The sequence below is a fragment of the Diplotaxodon limnothrissa genome, linkage group LG1 (assembly GCF_057381915.1).
Source record: "Diplotaxodon limnothrissa isolate DT_005_m linkage group LG1, D_limnothrissa_male_GT1.1, whole genome shotgun sequence".
Classification (NCBI taxonomy): Eukaryota; Metazoa; Chordata; class Actinopteri; order Cichliformes; family Cichlidae; genus Diplotaxodon; species Diplotaxodon limnothrissa.
This window is the reverse complement of record NC_140596.1, coordinates 17,185,096-17,197,135: the sequence shown is the minus strand read 5'-3', so window position 1 is coordinate 17,197,135 and position 12,040 is coordinate 17,185,096. Positions and strand designations below refer to the sequence as shown.

Sequence of the window (12,040 nt, the reverse complement as noted above, 5' to 3'; positions counted from 1 at the left end):
AAAGATTCATAAGAATCCTCAGACTAACATATGGAGTAACCTTTGTGGCCTTCCGGGACTTAGGGGTGGTGGTATGGTTACGCGGGGGGGTCTAACGCTCCAAGGACTGTAGGCACGCTAGGGAGAGGTGAGCTGTCACCCCCCATTATGATCACTGCCTGTACCCATAAAGGGGGAGGGCTAGGAAGAGAGCAGGCAAAAAAAAAAAAAAAACGAAAAAAAAAACTGGTTCCTCTCTAACCGCCATCTAGAGCCATCCCTGGGCCTCAGAACCCTCGGACTACAACTGCCTCCTGGGAAACACTTGCACGCAAGTCCTTCTCATCCCTGGCTAGCGGTGGGGCATAATGTGTGCATGTGGGCAAAAGGAGGGGTTTGTGTGTGCTTAGTTGGGCTGTGTAAGCAGAATGTATGGATTTTGCGTAACAAAAAGAGACGACTGTGCATGTTTTCATAATTGGCTCAGAGTAAGAGAATACACTGTTATTCAGTTTGCCAAAAAACAGAGATGCAGAGAAATATAGTGCATTATGAAGCAACTCTCTTTCATTAAATGTAAACAGTAATTCAAGGGCTCAGTGTAATAAGAGTCCCAGTAGAAACACATTTGACAATCAGTAACTGACATAATTTGTATTTCTTAAAACATCTGGGATGCAGTGCAGCAAAATAAAACTGAAGCACAAATAAAACAAACAAAATGTTCATGTTTATTATAGTGCAATATTATGTGCTAGTGGACGAGTAGCTTGCCTCAGATTTGACCTTTTGCTGCCTTTTGTGTAAGTTTGGGTGAGCGCTGCTTCTGTGCATTCTGTTCCCCAGATCCCACTCCTAACACCCCTGTCACTCACCATCACTCATCATTGTTAGGGACAAAAGGAAAGTTTGGTTAAGCCACACACTGGAGTGCTCTCCCACCCAGTGTCCACCCCCCCACCCTCACACGTTCATGTATGTGTGTTAATACACATACAAGCACACACACAGACGCGCACAGATTTCATTTTTATTTTTACAAAATAAATATAAAACCTCTGAGTCACACATGCTGTCTAACTCACAAAAAGGGTCGCAAACTTTTCAGTGAAGCATCATCACCTTGCCCTCTAACTTTTCTTTTGAACTGCAAGCTGTCCTTCGAATGGCCCTCTGACTCATCTACTCTGTATAATTAAAGTCTATTCAGGGCTCTATACATGCCCTAACTATCCTCCATCATCTGACTGAGCCTTTCAATGGCCACCTGTGAACTCTGAAGGACAGGGACACTTGCCCTCGTAAAATTCATGAGCACCACTACATTCAGCAGCCGGCTAACTTCACTCAATGGCCAACACCACTTTAAACAACTCTGTGTTGACTGTTGGGTGAATCCTTTTTAAATGCAACCATATTCACAGTAGCAAGGGTTAAGTAGCTGCCATGATTAGCTGAAACAAATGCCTGTATAGTGTGCTCGGGGAAGGAAAAAGAAAGAGGATCAAGAGATCCAATTTGTTTTTGTCATTGAGGGATTGCAGACAGTGAAAGTAATTTGAAAAAAAGGCTAAGTGTCCAACTGATCTGGTATTTCTAAGCCTACTACTTTGTGATGCAAACAAATTAATGAGTAAATGATGTAAGCACATTCTTTATGTCCAGAATCTAGAAATGATGGATTTCTAATACCAAGACTGTTGGAGTAAGAATGGGAAAACGAGCTTTTAAAAAAATGTTGACGTTCGAAGAACAACATGATTAAGGGACCAAGTTTCTGCTACTGTATTACTATAGTTATTGCACAATAGCACAGATATGTAAGGCTGACTGCAAATCTTTGAGATTTCACCTGACTGAACAATATGGAATCTTAACACAAGGCCACATCACTACCATTAGTAATGATGTTTTGAGAAAATTTTAGCGACAAAATGAGATGTGTGACCAAAAAGAAGCCAGAAAATGGGTGAAGAATGACATCTTCAATGTAAAATACATTTTGAATTCATCGTTTGTTATCATTGAATGGCCTAAATGCGCAAACTGTTTGCTTGTCAAACTATTTCACAGGAAGATTAAACTGTTAACAAACTTCAAATTACCCGAAAATTAAAGGAGTCTCTGGGTTTTCAAATGTATTAATATTAAAACAGCATAGCACTACATCGGCACTGAGTGGACACATACACACACTCCTCCTCCTGACCCCCCAGGACACTGAGCGGTGAGAGTGTGGGAAAGTTATTTTTAGGACCCATGCAGACTGCCTTCCTGAGTTTGATGCTCCTGCTCCGGATCAACATTCCACCTTTGAACCACACCGACCATAGAGCCGTTTGTGCTCATGATGGCAATTTTAACGTTCTCTGCGGACCAACAGCAGGAAGGACACCGTTTCATTTAAAATGAGAAAGCCACTGCCTTTTGCATTTTTTTGTCCAACGATAATCATGGCAACAGTCTTTCTGTGCAAGTTTAGAAAGAACACGTTTTGAATGCAGAATATCTGTAATATTAAGTGTTTATATCTGGATTAATGCGTTTGAAAGTTCTGAAAGTACAAATTACCAAAATTTACCTCTTTTCAATTTTACATGCAAATTTTAAAACATACCCATTGCAGTTATTTATTCAGAGGTCTCTGAAATTAACCACTGAACATTTTTTATGCTGCTGGATGTATGTTTGTTTGGGGGGGTTGTTGTTGTATTTTTTAAAATCAGGATTGTGCCTGACTATGAGGAAAAGGAATATCAGAATTTACAGTGGCAAACTTGACACTCTTGCAAAGAGTTTTTAAGACTTGCACGGAAAGTACATAAACCTAAGGCAAAATTAGACAGAGTCTTTAAAAAGATAGGAAATAACAAAAAGTAAATAAAAATGAAGAAGCCAAATATACAGTGAGACTTAGTTTATAAGCACCAGAGGGCCTATAGTTCTCCAGTCACTACCATTATGTTAATACGAGCCCTTTTTGAACAGGCTTACACATACCCTATAGTGCCACAAGACCCCATGGATGCGGGGTGGCATACACGTTATAGCCTTTTTGCCTTTCTCTAATGGGAGCTGAAGACAACTAGGGCTACTTTAATCAGGTCTGAGTCCAATGTGGCCAGTCTAGTCTGATGGGGGCTGAGTGGTCCATGGACCATGTTAAGGGTTCACTGCTCACTGATGAAACAGCTTCACTTCCAGGATGAGTTCAAGCAGACCACACTCTTACTCAATCTGGCAGGAGGAGCACATATGCCTTGTTTTGTTTTGCTTTAATACTGTCTGTTTGAAAGAAAAGTTTTGGCGTTTTGTTGATATGGTATGGAGGGCAGCACATTTGGCTGCCCCAAATATTCTCGCACTGAGCTTTGACTTGGCTACAACAAACACAACTGCTACTGCTTTTTCTCCCTAGGTGCTGGACAATGAAAAAAAAATGCTCATTTGGACTGTTTTAACCAGTGTCTTTAGTGATTTTCTGAACCTTGACCTTGCTTGCACAAGCACATCTTTAATAGCTTGGCAGACCACATATAGCACTACAGGGAGTAACATTTCCACTCCCACACATAAAACTCTGCTGATTTGTTGTGGCATTAGTGGAGTGGATTTGGTTGTAGGTTTGTGCTTGTCTTAATTAACACATTTATCAAAGGTCGCTATTTAATAAATACATAAACTTGTGCAGACAACCTGAATCGCACGGATGTCAAGTGCACCCAAAAACAAACAACCCCCCACACCTCTTAAGAAAAAAAAAAACTTGCACATTTTTGCAATCCACACACACACAAGACTCAGCCACGGTATGAGCTAGGCTTTTCAAAGACACATGCACATTTGCAGAATAGATAAAAACTCTGCTAAATAATAGATAACAATCTGATGTATGTTGAGAATATTGTTCAGCTGAGGGGTGCGATGGCGTGCTACTGACTGGCCTGCACCAAATTGTCTCTCTTGTTTTCATACACGCACAAACCATAAGCACACCTCATTCCCAAATGCAACAGAGGTTGATGTGCACCAAGGGAGGAAGTATAAATAATTCAACTGAAATATTATTCCAAGGGTACCATTCCCATCCGATCGTGATTCCCAAGCCACATGTGGGAATCACAAGCAGGTGTATGGAGTTTTCAGTGTCATTAATAGGTTCAGGAAATCCTGTAAGCCCACTGTTTCAGATTTCTTTTCTTATCCGACGAACCGTCATTATGATCTGCTATTGGAAGTAAATATTAAATGACTGGGTTCAGCTCTTTCTCCATTTCTGTTCTTCTCAGCATTGGCTTTTCTCTGATCTTTAACACTGGGCATTATTGGAGACTTGGGGAGTCTTATATACGATTAGGCATCGAATACAAACAACCATATAAACAAATGTAAAAATAAGGCCCTGAAGCTTGTTCTCTGTCGAATTCATTATGTATTTTACAATTCTTTCTTTCCGTCCCTTTTAGACGGTTTGGTGCCTCTGAGGAAAAGCCCTCATTTTAATTAGACCTGACCTGAGAATCACTTAACTGCTCCTCTCCGCTCATGCCTTCCCCCTCCTCTCCAAGTCTTCGCTCTGTTCCTCACATAGGTCCATTAACACCCTTCCCTTGGCACCCACAGGCTTCAACAGGGGGGCAGACGCAGGCGTTGTCTTAAAGACGTTTTGAGGACATGCCAAGAAACATTAACCTTCTCTATACACCTCCCTCGGACTCTTCAGTTTGTCTTCCCGTTCTTCTCAAGTCTTATTCTTTTCATCACTATCATTATCCTCTTAATATTATTTTCTGCTATCTTGTGGCTTTCCTCCAACGCACGGAAAAGTTAATTACGCACGTTCATGTCATGTGGGATGGAAGGTTTTTGGACAACTTGAGAAGTTTTGGGAGAGAGGAGTTGGTAGTGTCAGAGGTAAATATATAATATAGTGTAAAAAAAGTTCAAATATGGTAGACTCTGCATTTTTAATAGCATTTATATATGGAGATTTAAATAATAGAAAAATCTAATCAAAAACAGATTTAGAGCAGTTCTAACAAGCTTGAAAGTCAATATTTGGTATGACCACATCCATCAACGCAGCTTGAATTCTCTTAGACAAGCTTTTTCTTTAAGTAGTCTTCAGGAATTGTTCTTCAGGCTTCTTGAAGGACATTCAAAACCTCCAACACCAGTGGCTGAAGGGCAGTCCCAAACATAACCGAGCCTCCACCATGTTTTACCATGTTTTACAAACAGCTGTCGACACTCCATGTTCTTCCTCTATCCTGAACTCCTTTACACATAATGACCACAGAAGTCTTTGCTGCATTTTTTGCCATTCCTCAAGGACACGACTTTCAGATACTGTTCGACTGCTGTAGATTTTTTAAATTTATTTTTTGGTCTGCTAGCTCTGTTGTTGTCCACTTGTCCAGTTTCCCAGATTTTTTAAAGGCACACTGCACACCATGCTGAGATATGTCATTTTCAGCTACTAGCTCTTAGAACTTCACCTTGTTGGTGAAAAAATATTATTTCATATGTGTCAAACGATTTTATCTTTGGAATTTTTTGTTGATTCAGCTAAAAAAAAATGGAAACAAATGAAATGTTGACAGGCAGCTAGTAACAATGTGACAAAAGATTCTATTTAAAATGAGTTCTTTGACAAGTTGTCTGTCATGTACGGACAAAACACTGTTTCATCCTTCTAATTCTAGTTAGGTTCCTTTTAGATGCTTGAATAAGTCATAGGTCAACATTAAGAGGCTGAATTAAAAGTATTTATGCTGAAAATAAGTGAAAAAGCAACCAAAGTCCAAAGAAAATCTGAAGCTATCATGTTTTTATTTAATTTAATAACTGTACAGTACTCTGTTTATACTAACCATTATCCTTAATGTAAATATGTAAGAAAAATTGTGTATGTTTCTGTTCTGTGTCCTGTTTGTTGTATATGTGTCTTTCTGGCTGCTGTTACAACCAAATTTCCCCTTGTGGGGCAATTAAAAGATTATTCTATTCTATTCTATTCTATTATCCTTCAAAGTAAATAGCAGAAATTAATATTAACTGTACCTTGATAGGTGACAGAAATGGTTAAGCCATTTCTAGTTGACCCTGAGGCTGGTTTGGACTGACACCTCAAAAAAGTGGTGTCATACAAATGAACCAGGATGTGCAATATTATTACACGTAAGAAACTGATGTAATCCCTATATTTTATATGACCTTTGTCGTCATGTGTCATCCTTTCTTCACCAGCTTCCTTTCACTGACTCCTTTCTCTTTATAATAATGCAAAATACTCTAAAAATATAACAGTTCTCAATGACATGAAACTTTTCCTATGTATACACTACACCGCCATAGCAAATGACTTGTCAGAGCAACAGACATCTCCGCATAGCATCTCTAATAGAGGACTAATTTGACATAAATCCTTGTCTTATGGCGTATTTGACCCCGTGACCTACCTCTGGCACCCCAGTACCCCACAGGCACACTGCCTGTCAGTTTAAAGGGTCAACCAAAGGTAAAGAGAATGTACTATCTACATTCTTCAGGGCTTCATCCTTAAAGCATCTTCCCTTGTGAAACCACTGACAGAAGCCTGTATTAGCTGAGTGGCTGGGAAAATTCTCACACACATTGCGTGTTTTCAGAAAGTGTCTAACAATTAAGGCGTGTCCGCATTTCCCAATACATATTTGCTTGTGCCATTGCATGAATGTGAATATCTGTATGTGTGTGAGAGCAAGTATTGTTTGTATATGTCTCTCTGAGTATGTGTTAATCTCTTAAACACCTAACACTCCTCTACCTGCTCAGACAGGGCCACGGGTTAATTCTGGCTTCAGGCGTCGTGGCTAATAACTGCTCATCAACCGCAGCTTGAACTCTGAGAAACATCATGAGCTATCGTGGTGACCTTAAAAAAAAGAACCAACAGAATACCGATTGAGGAATGGGGGAATTTATTTGCTAAAACCAAAACCCACCATTTAAAAAATAAAATCAAAACTAATAAATACAAGATCACTTTCTTATAAATAATCCCTGCACTCTGTGAGCTGGCAAACAAACACTTTCCGCATTCCAGAAATGTTAGGGGATATAAACATGAGTCAAACAGCAGTTAAGAAATTAGTTACCAGGACAAATCTATGTGTGGCTGGGGAGACATGCAGCTGCCTGACCGAGCTGGTGAGAAGGTAGCACTGTCAATCATCTGTCACTTTCCACCACCGCATCGCAAATTAATCCAGATAGATGATAAATAGAAAGCTGCTGCATTCAGTGCCTTTCATATATGGAAAATGAGTCAACAGTTGAAAAAGGTACATAGCAACATGGATCTGTTGAAGACTGAGCAGTAGAGAAAATGTTGTATTACGTGGCTCCAGGCAGAAGAGTTGTAGCATGAGTAAATGAGGTGATTAGCAGGGATGGTGTGGGCTGTCACACGTCAGACACCAGGCTTAAAATCCAGTCACCATCTTATGTGTCAATCAGCGGCCCACCGAGGCAGTTAACCAATAGGTCAAACACAGTATACACTGAGCAATGTATGTGTGAGATGCACACCAGTAGACATATATACCCATACTCTGCAACAGTGAAGGAAGAGCACGTGCATTCATACCTTTGTGACATTTCTAACTCAGATGATGTACAAATTAATGACAGCGAATCACAATGCCAGAGAACACAACACAAAGCACATAATAGGGCATTACAATGACTAATATGTGTTTTGGCTGATTTGATGCATGACTGGTGATACGATGTTCTCTGGAAAATTCCCTAACATATAGCAATGTCTCATAGGACTGTGACATTTTATATTAAGTACGATCTTGTGTCAACAAGTGCATCCATTTTACAATCCTTAAAAAAATCATAGGTGGATATTGCAGAAGTTTTAAGCATATGTTATAAAGACACCGATATGGAAACGATATATATAAATCTTATAAAGTTTGTATCTGTCTTGTGTGAAACTTATATGAAAAGCATACAAGAGTGAAAACAGATATAAGATCCCTTGAAAAATTATATAAATGAAACTTGTATGTTTTGGATACTTCCTAAAAGAATATATGAAAGTAATGAGAAAGTGGCCACTTTCATGAGTGAATCATATAAGCCTTATATGATTCACTATATTAAGTAAGCCAAATCTTATGCAAGTCTTTTATAAGTTTTTACTATTTCTTTTCCAAATGGGCAGCGCAAGAGTATGACTCCCACTCAGCAAAAAACTTCAATAAAGCTCCTTAAACAAGAAAGGCAGACAAAGCTTGGTCTTAACAATGTGCTGCTGGAATATATGACAGGGGATCCAGGCCCCACAGAGCTACTGGGATTCTCTAGGCCTCTGAACTCCTGGCCTGCCCAATACAGAGCCTAATTAAAAGACCATTTAGGATAACTACCTTGACTTTTACAAACATAATAAATCACTGGAGTGGTATGTTGGGGAAATCAGAGAAAGGAGGAGGGATTGGGTCAGACAGAAGAAAGGGTTGGAAGGGCAGTTAAGGCGGGCAAAAAAAATGAGAAAGGATTGACCATAAGATGGAGGGAAGTTTGGGGGTGGCACAGGCATTTCTCTCCTCCCCTACAAATCCTGGCTGAAACAATAGGAGTCACTAAGAGCCATGGACCAGAGGGTGTGATAAGGTAATGATAATGTAATGAGGACCAATCATGAGGCTGAGCTAAGAGGAGGGCCCCTTAATTTCTCTCTGGAATGGCAGCTCAGTGACAGACTGATTGCTCTGCCCGAGAGTGATCGTGCAAAAGAGAAAGAATATGATCAATCATACATCAAAATGAATGAAGAAAGAGGAAGCCCATACAATCACCTAGGTACACACAGTAAAATAAAATGCAATCCAAGAAAACATTTCCACTCTAAATTCTACATAATTTCTATTATTGATGGCACAGTGGTTGTTGGTATAGGTGGTGTATTGCACTTCATTACATCATTTTGCTCTCTTGTGTATATAATATACTGGATAAAATGTTAGAAACATTCACTAATACTCTAATTAATTTTAAGTCATACATGCAAATGCACTAATGGGTCTTTAGATGTCACACTGGAATTTCAAGCTATCTTACATATTAAGGTAATGTTGCTCCTTATTAGAGTAAGCACGTAATCTGAGAGCTTTTCTTTCTCTCTGCAAACCCTGTTTGTTGCTGTTGCCTCATTCTTGTGGCTGAAAAACAAAAGTACTGAGTGCTAAACTAATGCAGGGTCACATCCTTGGATCAGAGTCATGGCTGGTAACAAATTAATGCAATCCCAACATAAAAACATAGAAAACTACATAATTAACTGTCATAAGCAGCAGAAGCAGTATTGTGTATTTATGATTATAGATGGATTTTTCTCACTTTGTTGCCTCTTGGCATTACACTCAAATAACTGTGGTAGCAACAGAGTGTAATCAATAGCTTCTCCTTTGATTTTGTCACCCAATAGCAGACAAAAGTAAACAAAGGTTGGCAGAGATTCGCCTACGTGAGAGAGTTCTCATCTGCACGAAGCAAATGTAATCTTTCTTAATAAATAATTACTTTGTATCGAAATCGCTTTTGGTTTTAGGTTAATGGCTACAAGGCAAGTTACAATTAAAATAGACCAGGGAGGTAAAATCAGAGCAACTAAAAAATTCAAACATTTTTAAAAAAAGAAAGAAAAACAAAAGAAATCTGATGAGATATCACATTATACAGGGTTTAACGGGTGTAACCCTTGGAATACCGTCTTTTTAATGAATAGATCCTGGTTACGCTGAGTACCTTTGACAACATACCTCAATACTGAACTGTTTTCTCTTGAGCTTAAAAGCCAGGTCCTTGTGGTCAGGGAGTTGGCTCGCCAGACAGTTCAGGTAAGGTACTTGGCGTACGTGTAGCAGGCCTGTGAAAGGAAGAGGGAGCAGATTAAACCTGAAATACCACACAAAGTAAGAGCTTCCTTTACTTCTTCCTGCCTTACTACTTCATTTATTACAGAGCATGTGTATTTTATTTGACTGTGCCAACAGAAAACCCCATCGTGTTTCTCACACGTGCCATTTTTTATATAAACATAAAATAAGTGACAGAATTTTACAGATTTACTGAGTTACTACCAACTAGCAAGAAATTAACCTTCATTATTAAGCTCAATACCCCTATTTTGGAAGAATGCTGTTCCCCTGCACCTTTCAAGGTAACATTTTAGTATGTAGGCAGTAGCTGTATGAGAAGAGCTAATAAAAAATTGCTAGTGACCCCACGTTGACCTCAGCAAAAACTAATATTAAGTTTGATAAATCCATTCATAAATGCAAGTCTTCATGTCTTTACAGTATTTTAGTAACAGATTATATTTTTGAATGTTTCAAAGTTTTGCAATGGCTTTCAAATGTCTAACTGATCATTATAAGGTGAAGGATTTTTTAAAGTTTGGGGGTTTGTTTTGAAAATTTGCATCTGTACAAGAGGATTAAATTTAAGGCACAAATTAATTGTAAAATTACTAACAACTAAATCTGCAATAGAATATACTGAGTAAATGTCATTGGCAGACTGAAATGAAGAAGTATTTTGTTCACATATCTGCATGTTAGACTTTTCCTATGATTTGGAGTATGAGCGAATGAAAATTTGCCAACTTACACTGGGACATACTAGAACAATAAGGACACAAGACAAAAACGCAAGCTACGGATTCTTACAAAGTTTTGGTGGATTTTTTCCCCCCCACTCTTAGTCCTCAATTAATTCACCCCAGTTTTCTTAAAACTGGTTACATACTGTAAAAGTAGGGAGGTATAAATAAGTGTGAGAGAGAAAAGGAGTGATCGAGGGAGTAATGGAGAAAGGAAGACAGACATAAAAAGTGGGGGATGGTGGGTTCTCTCCTCTGTGCACTTGGGTGATTTCCCCTTGCCTGATTTGCAGTGACAGGCTTCCCAGCATGCTTTGAGCAGCCCTCAACTGCTGCCGCAAACACGCACGCGCCTCCGCACGCACACTCTCACACTCGTACCAGATGCGTTTGCACTCATGAGCACACATCAAAACAATTGTACACGTAAATGTATTTCATAACCCAACCAGAGATTCTCTGGCTGGTTGAACAGGGCAAACATATATTTGAACAAGGTGTGCAAACAATATTAACTGCAAATTAAAAAGAACGTTCTGTTTTGTTTTTGCAAAACAAAATCATTAAAAAAAATTATACATCCTCACACTCATGTTGCATGAGCTGAAAAGCCACCTGCCCTCACAATGCAGAGGAATGTGATCACTGCTGGGATGTGTGATCTAAATAAAACATGCTGTTGGATGAAAACAAAATCTGCCATTGAATGTTTTCAATCTCATCCCTTCATCTGTCACAACTAGGGCCGTCTAACACGAGGGGGGGTGGAGGGGGGGGGTGAGAGGAAAAGCGCAAGAGCGAGTGGGAGAGTTCGAGAGGCACTGCTAAAAATACCCAACTCGCTTAAACTGACCTTTATGCGTGGAGGGTGTGATAGAGTGACAGAAAAGAGGAAAACATGCCGGAGAAAGAAGGAAAGATGAAACTGTACAGAAAAAGTGATGGTGAGGATGAGGAACGCAAACACAAACTACGGTGCCTGCCCTCCCTTCGTGTTTCCTTATTTCTTTCTCTCCAAGTGTCCCTTACCAGTGTCCTTTCCCCTACTGAAAGCCTTGCCCTCCATTTATTAGCAGAGCATGCTGGCCACGGAGACATTGACCGAGGGATAGAGCGATAGAGGCAGAGAGGAAGAGAGAGTGATGGTGAGAATATCGATTCCCCAGTGTTGGTCTGCTCTGCTCCAGAGCCTCAGGGGTATGGGACTGGGGATGAGAGTGGGCGAGGCAAGAGGGAGAGAGGCTCTGCTGGAGGGGGGAGGCAGGGATGGAGGGTGGGGGCAGTGGGTGCGAGGGAGAGGGGGTACAGCGTGGCAGCTGAATCCCCCCCGGCCTGTCTACTGAGGAGCACGTCTGATTGAGCAGCAGCACACTAACGCGCACTGACAGTCTGGCCTGCAAG

At 40.0% G+C, this 12,040-nt stretch overlaps 1 protein-coding gene across 1 annotated transcript in view; it reads right to left on the bottom strand.

Annotated features, from left to right (window-relative positions):
• elp4 (elongator acetyltransferase complex subunit 4) overlaps positions 1-12,040 on the bottom strand; it is a 59,921-nt gene that overhangs the window by 20,754 nt on the left and 27,127 nt on the right. The window contains exon 9 of the mRNA XM_085353892.1: positions 9,798-9,904. Coding sequence (XP_085210018.1) covers positions 9,798-9,904 — 107 coding nt within the window. The remainder of the gene's footprint in view (positions 1-9,797; positions 9,905-12,040) is intronic.